Raw genomic sequence first — 17,106 nt, 5'->3', positions numbered from 1 at the left:
TTTGCTCAACCTGGGACGTAACCGCAAGCCAGGCTGCTAGAGTTAGAGACTTGAAGCTATCAAGATTCAAACCCACAAAGAATTTGTAACTTCTAACGCCATACAAACAAAAGGGGATTCAATCGTTCAAACAGAAGCCCTTACGTGCAAAGATGAATTCTCTTAATCATTTGACCTACAACACATTTGCAAATGAAAAGATCTATTTCACTAGGAAAACTACTGGATGCATGGTGGTGGACAGCACCTTTTCTCACGTCACATTTTCTAGGAAAACTCCTTTCAATGATATCATATTTCAGCAAACATATTACGCTGAAGAAATTTTTTGCCGAACTAAGCCCGTGATCGTTTCTTTCAGTTCCACTTGAGTCTTCATTTTGTCGAAAGAAGTCCTGAGTTTAAATCTCTTTCATGTCATTAAGTAAAAACAAAAACAACAAACTTATCTTTGGCAAAAACTAGTACACATGGTAATTGCTTCCGGCATAAACTCGGACACATTACCATGTGGCTCTTCTTACGAGTGAAGGTTGGAGTCCTGACTCCAAGGACCGCGCCTCGTCTTCAGTTAACTGTCGAGGTCAGAGTCCAAAAGAATCAAGGCTCAGGCGGATTACTAGCGGTGAGAAGATTGGAAACCAACCCTCCCACGCCACCGACAGCAAACCTGCCGGAAGGCTCTAGGATCCGTCTCTACTTTCCCTCTTCCTCCCATGCCACCCATTTCCAAGAATTGTTATGAGCTTGGATAAGTACCGCAAGTTCTAACAAAGGCTTTAAGCACCAACTCATCTATGTTGCTTGTGCTTACAGTGCAGTACGAAGTGTGGATTCGCATCCTGTTGGGAAAGATGATTTATATAGAGCAAGACCTTGGAATGGATAAGCACAAGAGAGATAAGGTCACATGAATTATCAAGGTAAGTGTCGAAGAAAGTCCGTTTTAACTTTGAAAAATGATTCATGTCTTATACGTGTAGCTTCGACATCAGAAAAGTTAGACTCTATGTAACCATAATGTTTATTTTGTTAATTTCATGGTAAATGGCGAAGAAAGTCCATTTTAAGAACCATGCATGCCTTGTACGTGTTGCTTCGACATCAGACGAGTTGAATCAGTGTAACTGTAACTTTTTTTCATTAACTTTCATTGTAAGTGACGAAGAACCTCCGTTTTAAGAACAATGCATGCCTTGTATGTGTTGCTTCAACATCAGACAAGTTGAACTCTGTGTAATTGTAACATTTTTTTCATTATTTTTCATGGTAAGTGATGAATAACGTCAGTTTGAAGAACCATGCATGCATTATACGTGTAACTTTGACAAAAAAAAAAAAAAGTTAAACTCTAAATAACCGTACATAACATTTGTTTGTTCAAAAAAAAAAATTAAATAATAATAACCGTAACATTTATTTTATTAAGAATAATACTTGAGTTTCCCCCATTATAAAGATGAGCTCATTTCCCTACTTACAAATAACATATCTTCACCCCCTAGAAACTTCATAATTAGAACAATTTAATTTCCTAGTTTTCATTTGAAGATCATCCTTACAAAAAAATTATTCTAATGGGAGATCGCTTAGTCTTACGTATTGAGTAAATCAATGGTGTAGGTACCAAAGTAACATATTAATGATGAATTGTCCATTTATGTGATACATATGAATGACTAAACGATCTTTGAGAAAATAATTTTGTATAGAAATGGTCTTCAAATAAAGATTAAAAAGTTGAACGTGTCCAATTATAAAATTTCTACGTGATGATATGTTATTTGTGGCCCCGATCATTTAGGTACGATTTGGGGGAATGCAAACCAAGGCAAGTGTCGAAGACAATTCGTTTAAAGAACCATGCATGCTTTATATGTGTAGCTTCGATATCATAAAAGTTAAACTCTGTGTAACTGTAACTTTTATTCACCACTGAATAAATAAGAAACACTCGATCTGCGGTGTTACTAAGTATTCAGTTCATTCAACTCATTTTAGGTCATGGTGCCAACTCAAAGATTAATTAATGCGCTTGATTCATGTCTTTGAGCAATATTTTTCTTAGCTCAACCCAAAACCAACAAATTATGACTTAAATAGTTATTCCATTAATAATTTTTTCTCTTCAAACAACACAAGATCATTGTCTTGGGTTTTCATAATATTGTAGATGCTAAAGTATTTAGTCTGGGAATTAAAATGCTTAAACTTTTAAGAGCCACCATTAAATTGATTTTGTGTTCTTAGCAAGGTAGCATTTAGTTTTTCCTTTTGTGCAAATTAAAAGGAAAACGTAACACTAAATAATTTCAAATTGAAATTATAGAGATCTCAGCACAGAACATTGATTTGTTCTTAATAACTGTATATTATAATTGCATTGATGGAATTTGCATGCAGAAATTAACCATGTAGGAAGTACAAAACCCTAACTTTTATAAATTGTTTAGATAACGCGTAGTTGAACTAGGAGGTCAGACGAGAAACTAATACTTCATTTGCTCTAACAACAATACGTCTAATTACTCACTACTTGGTACCACCACTGCTATCTTGAGGCTATACAATCTCAAATCTTGTATTAAACATAGGAAGCATACAAAATTCCAGGATATTTACAAAAATTATCGAAACTCATATCTCCGCTATAAGCTTAAACACGTGATGTCAGCCATTGATGACCTTACAATAAAGATTGGACTCCTGTGTGAATTTATGGTTCCTGGGAACTGCTCTAGTCATGTGACTCATGTCGACAATTAGGGCAACTGACGTTGCTCGGATGCAGTTTGCCATCTTCTTCTCCATCTCAAGGACTCGACAATGATGGAACTCCCACTCATTGCAACTCCCAACCCGGCAAATGTTGCGAGGAGAATACAAAGAACTGCTTGCACGCGGACCTGAAGACACAACATAATGCAAAAGTATTTAACATTGGCATAAGATGACAGGACTTGGAATGCTACATTTATTTCAACATGAAAATCATAGATAATAAGTGTAGCATATTGACTTCAAATAAATGTACATCACAGGATATGGGATACTAGTTGTTCAGAAGGGATTGAAGGTCCAAATAATAGCACAAAGCCATTTCTTAGTGTTCAGAGTGGTGCAAAAAGTTGATCGATATTTATGATCTGATTTATAATATGCATAAAAGTTTGTAAGCCACACTGAGAGCAGCAAATTATAAATAGGAGGTCGTTTGGGTTCCACTTCGATTACAAGAAAAGTGCGGAATGAACCTAAGAAAAACAAAGAAAAGATAACTTGCCGCAGAAAGAGCTTCTTACCAACGAGTAAAATATATGTGCAAATAGAACCACCAGAGCAAACTGAACCGATGCATAAACCCAGACAAATCTTCTTTGCACTGAACACAGAAGATTCAAAAGTTAGGGTAGTGAATCAACAATCTATAAGTCGGAATTTTGATCTTAAAAGAATATGATAAAAATTCACTGCCACGGTTGCACGAAAATATATCATGGCTTTATATTCTAATATTAAATGATTGCTCTTGTAGTTTCCTTCGGGACGATGCATGTTACAATTCCTTGTAACCTATAAACTCAGAACGTGTGTTTTTCACACCACAAATGAGCACTCGAAGATTGCACAACTTAAGGAGAAAGGACGATTGTCAGCCTACCCATGGTTGATGAGGTCATGGATGAGAGGAGACCCAGTACACATGAAAATGGAAGAGAGATGGCAATTGCTCCAGTACCCATCTTCTCCACCTGCAGTGAACATGCATATTATGAAGGAGGCAGAAATATAAATTGACAACTCCGCAGTTTTGATTTCCAATCTTACCAGGAGCTGCTCAAGAAAGCAAAAGTAGGCAAGCATGCTGACAATGACGAGCACAGGCACTTCCTGCCAAACCCTGAAAAGATATGAACGAACAACATTAGCGCATGAATGTTTTTCTATGGATCATTTTTTTCAGCGAGATTCTTTTATTGAGCTTATGGGATGCAAGATAATAAACAAGCATGTTTGTTTGTGAGGCATTGAACAATGAGAACTGTAAAAATGCAAACCCACTTGCCTGTTCCCATTAGCATCTTCCTGCCCATATAAACTTGCACCAGCATTTCGAGCTCGAACACTTTGAATTCGTAATAGAGTGACAGGCAGGTTTTGAACGTCTTGCTTACACACATCACAGGTCTTGTTACCTTTGATGCTAAACCATTTAATAGCACATTCTTGGTGAGCCAGAGCAAGTTCACCTTTGCAACTGCATTCCATTTTGAGAGTCTCACCCCCTTCACACAGTTCCACAAGACAAATTCTACAGACGGCCTCTTCCTCAGATATGTCTTCACCATTATCATCATCTTTCCCTGAACCATGAGATCAATAAGATAGAGTAAGAGTTAACATAATAGCCTAAGCAAATTTTTTATACAACAAAGTTATAAGTCAGAAACGTTATCATATAAAACTTGATCAGCAGTCAGTGTTTATAACATAATCGTAACTAGACAAGAAAGATACCAGCATCTTCTGTTGGGGAACTAATTGATACATCATCTCCTTCCTTGACTCGAGGAGTGGAAGGAAATACACGAAAAAATGAATCCATCCTCCTTAAGTTCACTTCTTTATGGTTGACTGGGACTGAAAGTGAGCGAGCTATCTGTCTTTTGGATTCTTTCCTCTGTAAGATAAAAAGGAAACAAGCCCTTGTAATAGTAATACACATGTTTATAGATGGACATGACTAAGACGTTAGGTCATCTCCAACCAATCCGGCTAGAGGGCCATAGGGTTAAAAATAGCCCGAAATGGCACGAAAACCGTCTCCAACCGAGGGCTAGGCCAAAGGGCTCGTGGGCCCTACCGGGCCAAAAACACCAAATCAAGCCAACCGCCTGGCCCAAATGAGCCAGCCAGCTAGCCCCAGGCTGGCCCAAATTTCAAATGCCATTGGCTACCGACGTCATCCTGACGCCAGTAGCCGTTGGATTTGAATTTTTTTTTTTTTTTGGAACAAAATTTAAATAATAATAATAAATAATAAAATTTTAAATTTAAGTTGTAGTTTTTAAATTTAAGTTGTTGTAGTATTCAAATTGAAATAATAAATTATGTTTGGCCTAAGACCCTTTGGCCCCCTCGGTTGGAGATGGTTTTTTGTCACAGGGCTATGTTTGGCCTATAGCCCTTTGACCCCCTTAGCTGGAGATGGTATGAAATATGGCATGGCACTGTTCAGTAAAATATAATTTCTTGGAGGGCTATAGGGCTAAAGGGAGCCCTCTGGCCCTCCTTCGGTTGGAGATGGCCTAAGAGCAAGTAGATTTGAGCAGCAAGATAATGGGGTACTCATAGAATTGGAAGGAATAGATGCTAGGGTACTAGATGAGGTTATAATTCTAAGATATTCTTCACATGTTTGATGGCCTAGTTAACATGTATGCTATGTATGTACTAGTGATTAATTGAACAAGAACTTGAACACATCTAATGAAGCTACATCCGTAATGCTAACAACCACGTGGTGGTGGGTTGATCAACTAGGTTAGATTAGACATTCTTGAGCAATAATGTCCAGAACTTACAATTGAATTCAGAGAGCCACCAACACTTCCGCCGTGTGCAGATTCTCGGAGTGCAAGTGCCATTGGAGTTACAGGTAGGGATGATGTTCTCTTCATCTTCGGTGTGAATAATTTTGTGAGAGACAGTGACCTTGAGATGGAAGCTTTTTCCCGAACTCCTGTAGAAGAACCTACTGAAGCTAGGTTGGAAGCCTTCTCCGCATCAGCAGTACTTCGATACTTGAAGCTTAGTTTTGGTAAAAGAGATTTTATAGATGATTTGCCTTTAGCTGAAGAGGGCCCTGGCGATCCACTCATTCTTCCATCTACAGAACCAGGTGTCAAGAGAAAATTTACTTTCCTAGGAGTGGGACTCGGTGTTGGAGGCATCTTTATTGCAACAAAATCCTGAACACAATCTTCGGATGGTCTCGTGGGTATCTCCAGGTGGAGATTTTGTCGCTTCCATGGATGAACTTGGGGTGCTTCTTCAGCAACTACTACTGAATCTTCAACCTGAACAAACGAGGATATAGAATGAATTGAAGAGGTTGTAAAATATGAGCAGAACGCAACACAGTATTTATTTTAGTTGCCAGCTTAGCAATCTTTTCTTGTTTCAAGTTTTTCAATAAATTAATCTGATTATACAAGATAGCAGTTCCGAAGACAGAAGTAACCAGCTGTATCAGATAGAAGTGTTGTATTAACTCATACGCTTGTTTAGAACCTACATTTTTGTATCCATTACTCGAAAATGTCTTCCAAGTCTTTTATGTAGTATTCTTTTTGTAGGCAGAAATTAATGAGGGAAAAAGAAAACAGCTTGATCCATGAAAGATAATGGTCACCATCACAATCAGTAATATCTGATGTACTTGATCATTTTTTTCTGAACTAGATTTAAATCTATTTCCTTATATCATTTATATACCAAGATTCCAGTTTCAAAGGTAAGTCATATATATCTCTCTGTCTCTGTGTCTGTGTGTGCAGGCAGCTGCATGAGAGGGATCCCCGTGGTTTGCAAGCCATGGGGATCACTTGTGGGGCCTAATCTGCAGTGTAGTTCAGTGAAGTGGATCGTTTAATAACTGAACATATACCAGAAAACTTTCACTACTATGAATTTCTAATATCAGCCAATCTCACAATTCAAATCCGATACATTGTAACTTTAAAATGTTCAAACTTAGAGATTAGTAGTAATACAACAGGGGTATGTTTAAATGCACAACTGCTAGGTATTTAACCGTAGTCTCTATTATCGAAAACACATAAAACAATTTTATCATTTGATTTACATTCACGCACATGTGGCAGTCAAACACTCACATTTGTACTGAAAACAACATAAACTGGATGTTGCTAAGATTATTGAGAGACATTAAAATCTCCACCACACTCATTTCGGCAAGACACCCGCAATTTTTTCTTCAGAGTACGAAATGTTAATCCAGTTTATTTACAGGATGTTGATTTGAAAAGAATTGCACATGATCATGTTTAGGGAACTAACACATCAGGTCTGTCTTCGGCTCATTTCAGTAAGTAGATTGTACACCCATACAACTTTAATAACTTTTCTTATCAAAATTAAAAGAAAAAACTGCTATTGCATCACTGAAAAATTAAAGTTACAACTGTTGATTTGTAGACAAACTTTACATATTTGACAACTGGATTAGACATTAACAGTACAAATATAGTTTTGCAGTTTTGTGCATGATCTCTACCAATAATATTGTTTCAAATTGGTCATACCAATCAAAGAAAATGCGGCGAAACGGACGATTTCTTGACACCGTAATGATTCACAAACCCAGTAGTAGAAATCCAAAAGCATAACAGAATTAACAATCAAATTGATCCCAATAACTTCCTGTTTATTTTTTCTTTGGCTTATGAACAAACAGAGAACAAGAGCATCGGAAAACAGATGATCCAAGCAAAAGACATGAAACAAACAATCAATTAATCATCTGAGGTAAATAAACGAGTAAACATACTTACAAACTAGCTCATGATTAGCTCAAAACATAGGGAAAATGGCTATTGCAGAATTACAAAGTGAGTGAAATTGTAAACTGTAAATAGTAAATAGAAGCAGAAAGTTTGTACCTTGTCAAGTGGCACGTCAACTTCTCCTTGCCCCTGGCATGAACTTTGACCATGATCATGCTTTTCTTCCTCAGTTCCCATTCTCTCTCTCTCTCTCTCTCTCTCTCTCTCTCTCTCTCTCTCTCTCATACAATCCCACAAACCAAACAAAACCCAATTCAGAACACCCTTCAAACAACAAGCCTATGCATCCCAATCTCAAAAATAAACCCAAAAAAAGAGAAAAAAATAAAGAGATTAAAAGGAAAAAAAAGAGAGAAATTGGAATTTTGAGTTATGGAGATGTAGGTTTCTTGGGGTCTGAGGGAGGGTGAGAGGAAGGGAAGGAAGGGAAAAGCAAGTAGGATTGGTAAAAGCAGAGGAAAGGACACTTGGAGACGCTGCTGAATGCACATTTATGGCAAAAGGTCGTGGGGGGTTGGAGGGGGGTGGCCTACTCTGCCTACACTGCCACTCTCCACTCTTTCCTTCCCTCAGCAGTGAGCGTCACATTCATTGTGCGCGCGGACTCCCGTCAATTTTTGGGGGGCTTTTTTGACACGCTAACTCCACCCCCTTGTCATACGTACTTTGCTTGCTTTAACAATTTTTTCTTTGACCACTCCGATCTATCCGAAAATCACCCCTAATTACTCCGATACTATTTGGGTGAGGAACTTTAAAATATCAAGAAATTTAAGTATAAGAAATAGATCATAAAAAATAAGATGTGGAATTATCAAAAAGCATGTGAGAAGGATTTTCAATGAATACTTGAAAGGAGGAAATGTGGTGGGGAGCCTTGGGCCTCGGTGAGAGGGTCACAAAGGTGCTTGATTTCTACTATGACATTAACCCTCTTCTTTTTTATATAGCACTCGGTCGGCTGGTTATGTTTTGTTACAGGTACGCTAAATCAGTGTCGCGTGAATAAACAGACGTTATACGAATAACAAATAAGCAAAATGCGACCGGCGTGATATCAATTTTGTTCGGTGTGAAATAAAAACGGTTCACAGTATCACGTCAGAGAATAATTGTTAAATTAAAATGAGTTAATAGTAACTAATTTTAACTTTAAAGTTATTTTTGCTCACTTTTAAAAGAGAGATGCCAATGGTCCAATACAGTCTAAGACTTTGTTCTTTTTCTTAAAAGGAGGTTGGTTTCATTTTAGTTTGTCACAAGAACTTGGTGCGTCTGTTAAAGTTGTTGGGTTCAGAATTCATCCATCCTCGTTGAAGTGGAGGTGCATCTTGGTTGGACCTCTCAGAATCTCAATTTTGCTACTTTAAATAACATGGTCGGTGCTACTATTTTAGAACATGGTTTCATACAAATGAATGAATATACGCTTATTGACATAAATCTTAAATTTGACCTTCAACCAATCAATTTGAGTGTGTGTAAAAGAGGCATCCAATAGGAATATTGGGTTTGAATTTGGGATTAACCCTTAAACATGGATCTTGGTAGCCTTTTATCCTAATTTTATTCATTTAATTACACATTATTTATCGTTGTGAAGGAGTTTATACTAAAATAAATGTTTAATATCCAAACTTTGATGTGCAAATCTCTTTCTCATCATTGCATTATGTTACAAAATAACAAGATTTACTATGTTTATGTTTCTAGTGTATTAATTCTGATATCCACTTATATTATAACACGTGAATTAGTAACATTAATAATAATATAAGAACCGAAAAGTTAATCTTCTCGAGATGACATTGCCTAGAAAGAAACATTCCTCTAACCTGTAAGTTAAACTTAACTTATTTTTACCAATGAATAGTAATTTGCTTGGTGGGAAGAAATCATAAGGGAGGAGAAATGGCTGCACCGAGTAATAATAGTGCACCTGGCGGCAGTGATGGTAGATAAGATGACTTACAGAATCATAAAAGTATCACATCAGCACCGTGAGTGACGAGGGCACTAAGCCTACTAATTTACAAAAGCCACAGTTTTTTTTTTATTCCGAATCTTTTTAACATTATCTCAGATTAATTGTTTATAACTTTCTAAGGTAGTTAATGCATTCGTAATCAAAGTCTACAAAAATCTTAATTAGAAACCCCAGCACTTTGCTTTTCCCTGCAGTGCTTTTATAAAGGGCCTCTCAAGCTCCAGTTTCTTGGGCGGGAGACCCTGCTTTTCAAAGTTCCATATTCCTTGCTGGTTAAAAAAGCACTTAAGACTTGAGTCAACAGTCTGTGTTGCTTCCCTAACATGATTAAGACATTTAATCTAAATATTACTATTACGCTATATAGACATAATAGAGTTCAAATGTTTGCATTCTTATTGATTATTATTTATTAGAGACGAGCTTGAAGCAGTGCTTTATGATAATTATAATCTAATACAATTCATTTAGTCAGTTCAGTGATGAGTATTTTGAGAACAAAATGAGATAATCTCGGTTACAACCGAATCTTTCTCTTGTGTTAGACGGTAAACTTGATTGAGGAAAAAGAGAGAGAGAGGGGCTTTGATAAAGTTATGGGTAACCTAGTGCGTAGTATAATCCAAATCAATCATACTTTCGCCTTTCTCACGGTGGTGGTGCTAGTTGTTGTTGTCACCACAAATATTATCACAAATCATAAATTAGAGATCATCATATGTCGGAAGAAACAAGCCTACCAAGTGCCACGTGCCTACTTAAAGTCCGAAATGGCTGCTAAACAAGATAAAAAAATGATTTAAATTGAAAAAGTGAAACCCAATGGAGCTTCCAATTAAACAATAATGTTCCAAACCTAATTGAAATTATTGAAAGACTCCATCATAGGGAGGACTTTCATGTAACAAGATGTTACTGTGATAAGTTAATATTATTAAAATAAGTCAATCACACACAGTTATATTGAAAAGTTAAAATGAATAGCAACGTATGATTGATTTAAAATACCGTTTGAATATGACTAATAGTTATTTAATACAAACTCCAAAGTAAAAAAATTTTATGCTTTTTCCTCCTTTCCAGTACAAATTATGCTGGAGGTATCCTTAGCTGTCAGCGGCCAATGAATTTAAAAGAAGAGAAAGCAAAAGAGAGAAAAAGAAGCATGAGGAAAAGCAGTATTCAAACATCATAATCGGAACTCTATGATCATCTAAAGACCATCCTTAAAAACATTCATTCGATTCGAAGAATATTTAGTCATTCATATGAATCAAACAAATTAACTGTTCATCACGAAGATGTTATTTGTTATCATAACCCATCATTTTCTTCAATACATGAATTGTTAAACAATCTACAAGATGAATAAATTTTCCTATGCATGCCCTTTAAACGCTGATAAAGAGGATGAATAATTTTGAATATGACGTTTGTATATTTAAATGATTTCACTCCATTAAATGAGAAAAATAACGGTTGTAGTTTAAATGGCCCAAGCCAAATATTATGTTGTTGAATTAACCATCCTGTCACATCGTTTGTTATCAAAAGTGTGAGATTTCTTTCCTCTTGGATTTCTTTCCTAATAGGACTCCACTGGAACATCGTTTTTAAAGGATGGCACATCTCATAAGGCTAGGCCATTGAAGTTTGGACATGTAAAACACTTTTGGGACGCCACCTCCCAGCTCCTCTCACCGTCAAAGAGCAGTTGGTCGTTGGATCAATGTGCATAGGTGACACTAATTCAACAAATGAAAATATGCACTCGTGAAAAACGAAAGTCTATCGAGCATTCAAATACTTCAACGCTACAAAACTGGTAGATGCTAATTGAAAACTAACTGTAAAATTCTGTCAAAATTTTGTTAGTAAACGAAATAAATTATTTGTTGAACCATTCAGATTGGTGTGATCAGCTGCATGCCTACCTCTCAAGGAGCATTACTAATTCACAGTGTACGGTATGTGGGAAAATGTCAACAGCCATTGCTTTTACAGGACGGAAAGGCTCTGAAGCAGGCATAGACTTGGTTCTGTGCCGTGCTAGGCCAGCACTGCCCATGTTTCTCCATGCTCTGTTGTTCTTGTTCTTGTCGATTTTCTCAGGAGAAGGTGTGCAAAGCTCGATCGCATTTGCCACCAACGTTTCAGGATTGCAGGAAATGTAGCTATACCAAATAGGAAAAGAAAGTCAGCTTCCAGTACCGAAATAAATGAAGGCAAAAAAAACACGGCAAAGTATGTGAACTTACACAAGCTTCCGTAGATCAGCATGAGTCCTCAGTGCTTTGATCACCTACATATTTCAGACCAATCATCAGGTTCAACAGTCTCGGGAAATATATTGTCACAAACATACAACAAAAGCTACTAAACATATAGACATTGTTGATGCTCACGTCAATAGCCAATATCAAATCACAGTCCTAAATCAGAGAAAACCAATTAGGAAATGTTGTTCAGCGGTAAACATAAACAAAAAAGAACATAATTTTTGCATAAACAGTTTACTAGATTTCAAAAGAAGTAAAAAAAACTATTTAGGGCTGGTTTGGTATTGTTGTGCTTTGAAAAAAAGCTGCTTCTGCTATGCTGTGAGAATAAACAGCTGTGAAATAAAGCAGCAGAGTGTTTGGTAAACTTTTTTGTAAAAGTGCTTTTGAAAAAAAAAAAAAAAAAAAAGCAGTATTAGAGTGTTTGGTAAACTTTTATGTAAAACAGATGTGAAAAAAATCCGGTTTTTCAAAGCTGGGTTTTGCAGCTTCTTGTTTTTGGTTTTTTTTTCATCCAAAACTGTAAAAAAAAACTGAAGCTGAGTGTTTACCAAACACAAAAACAGCTCCCAACTTTTTTTGATAGCAGCTTTTTTCAGAATCACCTCAGTACCAAACCAGGTCTTAGAACCGTGGAAAGACGATTACTCCGAACATTTCCAGAAGTGAGCCTATTTTGTGAGTCGAAGGAAAAAAAACCCACAACTGCAGTATTTAACACCAGTTAATGGATAAGAAATTTTGACGCACTCGTAAAAAGATGAGCGTATTTGATAAGAACAAGAAACAGCTTGTAGGCTACCAGTGGAAGGGTCTCCAAAACTTCTGAAAAACCACTCATTCACTTCAACATGGTTCACTAGACAATTTGCTACCTGCATATACTTTTCAGTCTTTGATATTCTGATCAAAGATTTCAAGTGGGCAAGCTAGCCCAAACAAACCTGACCTTTTAAAAAAGGTTAAAGTTTTCAAGGCTCGCATGGGCCAAACTGAAAATTTACCAATCAAATTCACATGCTGGTTGAGCAAACCATGAGTCAAAAAGGGTGCAAAATTTTCAGAGATTCATATGGAATGCACCAGAGTGTTACTCACAGTGGGGTGAAGTCCGTTTCGTGGAGGATCAACAATAGCAACAACATTACTGAAACATTTGACTGGAGTTTTCCCCTTTTCAGAAGTGCAACTGCTTTGAGGTTGGCTTCTCACTTCCTGCTTGTCAATTTCTAAACCCTCAGATGCAGTGTCAAGCTCATGGCTTGAACTCTCCTCAGGGTTGGGTTTGTTGTCCATTGAGATTGCTTTCTCGCCCTCGGTAACTATAACTTTGTCACTACCTTCAGTGACATGATCGTCTTGTTTCTGAGGTGCAATTGCGTACTCTTCCAACAAAGACCGCATCACATCCTCTGCCTGTCGTTTCACAGATGACAATAATACAAAATAAACATTAAAAAAAAAAAAACTTTATTACCTCAGCAACCTTACTCAAAGAAACTGCAAATTCTACAAAAAAAAGATAATGAATTGACTGGAAGATAAGAAATAGTATAGGGATTTATTATCTCCAATTTTCTTTCAAGGGTGTATTGTATTTTTCACAAGATCCAAAGGCGCAATGGATAACGTAATATAAATCACAACCCGAATTCTCACCTTCGCACAGACAAATCTACAGTTCTTTATGTCATTAATTTCAGCATTCCTACGAGCATCTGAAACTGCAGAAGCATTCATTTCAATGCCAACAACCTGGAAAACATTCGTAGGGAAAACAGTCTTAGTCCATAGGGGGAAAATAAAAAATAACAAGTTTTTGTTTTCATATGCAGATGATATGGAACCTGACATTCTGACAGAGTTATAATTTTTCTATCATTTACCGACTCTAAAAGAAGGGCACGGACTGATCAGTTTATTTATGAAATAAAACTGGTTTCTGTTTCCTTCTCTGTGTTTCATGATGAATGATGAGGACTGAAAAGTTCATAGCACCAATATAATAGGCATACGTTTTTCAACTTTATAAGATACTCTAACCGCTCCGAAAGGGGGAAAATGACAAAAAAATGAGAATCGGGATTTCGAATATTACCATACCAACATGGTGTGCTAAAGTGAGCCCAATTGTTCCAGTCCCACAACATACATCAAATAGCAAGGTATCAGGACCCAACTGAGCCCAATCCCCCGCAAGCGAGTAAAGCTTCTCTGCAGCAGGGGTATTAACCTGCAGTAGAGTTGCATTCAGGAATAATTAGTATTGCGAGGAAAACTCTTTTCAGATGAGCTGATCAATATAGCAAGCTGATGACCAACCTGGAAAAAGGCTGTTGGTGATATACAGAACTTAAGATTGTTTATATAGTCATGAATTTTTGGTTCTACAACATTGTCAGCGGACTGCGTTTCGGAACCACCTTCTGCTTTAGGTATAGATAATGAGCGCAGTGGAGCATCAGCTGGAGCTGCATTCGATATTCCTTGGTGATCCTGAAAAAAGGGTAAACCATGATACTGAGCACAACACATTTAGAAACTGAAGAGACAATATTGCTCTATCATCAATTAAGGGGAGCAACATATTCTCTTGGTAGCAGTCTGTCATGAGACTAAGACATCATCGAGTCGAATTCAGCCATGACATTCTTACTACCTTCAGCTGGGATAAGTTTATAACAAACCTAGACTACAAGGATTTTGTACCTGGTTATCAAAAAATAAGGATTTAGTACCTGAATAACTAAAAACATTAGTGGCAAAGATGGAGAGCTAGCAGCAGCTCCTGCAGCAAAAGCTTGAGCCAACCTCTCATATTCACTGGTTATTTGTGCATCATCAAATCCGCTACTGGAAACCTATGTACAGAGAGGGTGAAAACATCAAAATTACGGTTACATGGTTTTACCATTCAAATTTTTTTTTTAACTATAAAAGAAGGCTTATAGGGGAAAATAAAGAAAAGACGCATGTAAATCCTGATGCAGGTTCGCACACACTAACCTGAACAATAAGCATGACCTCCATAATATTGGCCTCACAATGTTCAGAATCAGTAGCAATGCCTGGTTTCCTCCCTTCTCGAACCTTAGAAGAAAAATCACGAGACAGAATATTCAGTGATTGGGAGAACAATATTACTTATCAGGTGCATATCAACAGTATATGAGCATTGGGTACTTCGAAAGACAGTGATACTTGTCATACAAATTTTTTTCCAAGTATACCCTCTATTTTACAACACCTACCGTCAATTGGCGCCAGAATCCAATATTCTTAAATCTGTTCCAAATTGGTAAACTTGAATGTTGCAGAAATTCCTGAAATATTGAAGCATATTGGGAAGAAATTCTGGAAACATTTGGGCAGTCAAAGGGTTCTTCAACTGCTGTAACACCCTCCCTGGAAATATTTAATTTAGTGAAAAATCTATTTGAAGAACAAAAAAAAAAAAAAAAAAAAAAAAAACAACAGAAAAGTCTATTGACAGTGAATTACCTAAAGTTTCCAAGCATAAACCCCACAGTAATTTTTCCCTGTAAAGAATACCCAACTGAAAATTCACACTTGTTCCGATATCCTTTTACAACTGGGGACGCTAGTATACCCTCTAAACTGCAGGGAAGGCCACCTACAATCATCAAAATGCAAAGGGTGAATCCCTAGTCAAATTTTGTTGCAAGTACAACGGAAAAATTGGAGCAATCAAGCGCTTTGACCCACTATCATCTCTAAAACATTAATAAAACAATCAAATGAGTTTCAATAAGTTCACAGGTAATGTATGAAGATTACCTATCTCCCTAGACTTGAGTATCCATTCTGGAAGTGGAATACCATCAGGACAAGCTTTACGAGCGTTCCTCGTCTGCAAAATAAAAGTTGCACCAGTAAATAAGTCATTTTTCGGTGCGTGTGAACAAATATATAGATGCTAATAATAATACCAAAAATTACGATATTAAAAGAAATAATATAAACAAGCACCACTGACAAGTCTTTTGAGAATCTGCATAAGAGAGCTCTTTTTATGCTCCAACTGATCATCATAAGACATATGAGCTAGGGGAGTCACGACTTTCCGGGCACTTCGTCCAGTAAGCCCATCACCATCCTCAGCCCCATTTGCAGTCATAGAGTCTTCCACATTCTCCCCATCTAATCCAACACCTGGGATTTGAGGTGCCATTATCGATTTCGTTCTCTTTTCGAATGATCTGGGAATGACATCCGCAACCTTCATAACTTTGTTGCCAATCGATATTCCTTCCAGGTCCTGCCACATAGAGATTTTCAAGTGACAGTGAACATGTCAATTTGAACACAATAAAGTTTGAAATTATATGTTTGTGCAAGTCAGGGGATACCTTCACAGCATTTTGTAATTGCTCTGCATTCTCAAAACTCACAAAACCTAAAGCCATGCCTTTCTTCTTCTTCGCCGACTTAAATCCGACTCCCTGCAATGCACTACCAAAAAATCACAATCCCAAACTTCGAAATTCGAAACCCGAAAAATAAAAATCACTAAGAAAAATACTTGCCTTCTCACTGAGAAATTCTTTCAGTTTCTCGGACTTCCAATTCCTCGGCAAATGCACCAGGCACTTGCTCAGCTCGGGATCCAAACCCCCAGCATCGCCGCCGTCTCCGTCTTCATCGATGGCCTCCGTCATCATCACATTGTCCAAAGCCACGCACCCCTCAATCTCCTCCTCCAACTTCTGCTTCTTGGCGCGCTCGGATGTCGGGTCCCACGTGTTGTCGGGTCGGGGACGGAGCTCCGCCTCGCCGTGTGCGTAGCGGCACTCGCTTCCGTGGCCGCAGGTTTTGGCCTCGCGCCTGAAAAAGGAGCAGAGGCTGGTCTTCCATAGAGGGGGCGCGGCGGAAGGGTTTTGGACGTCGTCGTTAACCTCTCGCTTGCGTTTGTCGCCGGATACGACGTCGTCGGGCGGTTGGGTTGCTGGGTCCTGTGGCGGTTGGGGTTGATCGGTTGAACCGTGCCCGTTGAGTGGGGATGGTGGGTTTAGGAGTTCAGTTGCGGACGGTTCGGCAGTTGGAGTTGGAGTTGAAGACATTGCGAAAGTAATGGAGTTGTCTGCTAACTTGGAGGTCAAGTGGTTCCTTGTACTTAGGTTTGCACTTTGTAACTATATTTATGTAATTTGGGAAAATTTTTGAAATGTTAAATAAACGCACATCTTTTTAAATTTGACCAGTTAACTAAATTTCAAAGCGATTTGTCATA

At 37.6% G+C, this 17,106-nt stretch overlaps 2 protein-coding genes across 5 annotated transcripts; both read right to left on the bottom strand.

Moving 5' to 3' along the window:
• Nucleotides 1–2,556: 2,556 nt before the first annotated feature.
• LOC137742380 (uncharacterized) lies at nt 2,557–8,241 on the bottom strand. Its single transcript, XM_068482234.2, has 8 exons — nt 7,686–8,241; nt 5,586–6,080; nt 4,519–4,681; nt 4,067–4,364; nt 3,829–3,901; nt 3,662–3,752; nt 3,303–3,382; nt 2,557–2,906 (listed from the first exon to the last, which is right to left on the bottom strand). Exons 1-8 carry the CDS (start codon nt 7,812–7,814, stop codon nt 2,763–2,765), a joined length of 1,473 nt encoding a protein of 490 aa, XP_068338335.2. The 5' UTR covers nt 7,815–8,241; the 3' UTR covers nt 2,557–2,762.
• Nucleotides 8,242–11,016: 2,775 nt separating this feature from the next.
• LOC137742797 (zinc finger CCCH domain-containing protein 24) lies at nt 11,017–17,015 on the bottom strand. 4 transcript variants are annotated; one of them, XM_088679401.1, is made up of 15 exons: nt 16,403–17,015; nt 16,226–16,318; nt 15,853–16,134; nt 15,654–15,726; nt 15,357–15,489; nt 15,107–15,260; nt 14,862–14,945; nt 14,594–14,716; nt 14,178–14,351; nt 13,954–14,088; nt 13,515–13,610; nt 12,954–13,271; nt 11,835–11,878; nt 11,511–11,750; nt 11,017–11,321 (listed from the first exon to the last, which is right to left on the bottom strand). In XM_088679401.1, the coding sequence occupies exons 1-15, from the start codon at nt 16,934–16,936 to the stop codon at nt 11,303–11,305; spliced, it is 2,502 nt and encodes an 833-aa protein (XP_088535527.1). In that variant the 5' UTR covers nt 16,937–17,015; the 3' UTR covers nt 11,017–11,302. The 4 variants fall into 4 exon arrangements, with proteins under 4 accessions (XP_088535527.1, XP_088535526.1, XP_068338852.2 ...); XM_088679400.1 differs by having other exon boundaries at nt 16,226–16,314; nt 16,399–17,002; XM_068482751.2 differs by lacking the exon at nt 11,017–11,321 and having other exon boundaries at nt 11,326–11,750.
• Nucleotides 17,016–17,106: the final 91 nt, after the last annotated feature.

The sequence above is a fragment of the Pyrus communis genome, chromosome 11, assembly GCF_041283825.1.
Source record: "Pyrus communis isolate YQ-2024b chromosome 11, ASM4128382v1, whole genome shotgun sequence".
NCBI classification, from domain to species: Eukaryota; Viridiplantae; Streptophyta; class Magnoliopsida; order Rosales; family Rosaceae; genus Pyrus; species Pyrus communis.
The sequence above is the reverse complement of the archived record's forward strand: the minus strand, read 5'-3'. Positions and strand labels throughout refer to the sequence as shown.

Excerpts from the sequence above, each read along its gene's own strand:
- LOC137742380 (XM_068482234.2), bottom strand. The coding sequence starts at position 7,814 with ATGAGAGAGAGAGAGAGAGAGAGAGAGAGAGAGAGAGAGAGAGAGAGA. Across the intron at positions 4,365-4,518 it reads TTCCCCAACAGAAGATGCTG|GGAAAGATGATGATAATGGT; the intron begins GTATCTTTCTTG and ends CTCATGGTTCAG. Across the intron at positions 3,753-3,828 it reads GCTTTCTTGAGCAGCTCCTG|GTGGAGAAGATGGGTACTGG; the intron begins GTAAGATTGGAA and ends TGTTCACTGCAG.
- LOC137742797 (XM_088679401.1), bottom strand. The coding sequence starts at position 16,936 with ATGTCTTCAACTCCAACTCCAACTGCCGAACCGTCCGCAACTGAACTC. Across the intron at positions 15,490-15,653 it reads ACTCAAGTCTAGGGAGATAG|GTGGCCTTCCCTGCAGTTTA; the intron begins GTAATCTTCATA and ends TGATGATTGTAG. Across the intron at positions 13,272-13,514 it reads GTAGATTTGTCTGTGCGAAG|GCAGAGGATGTGATGCGGTC; the intron begins GTGAGAATTCGG and ends GTGAAACGACAG.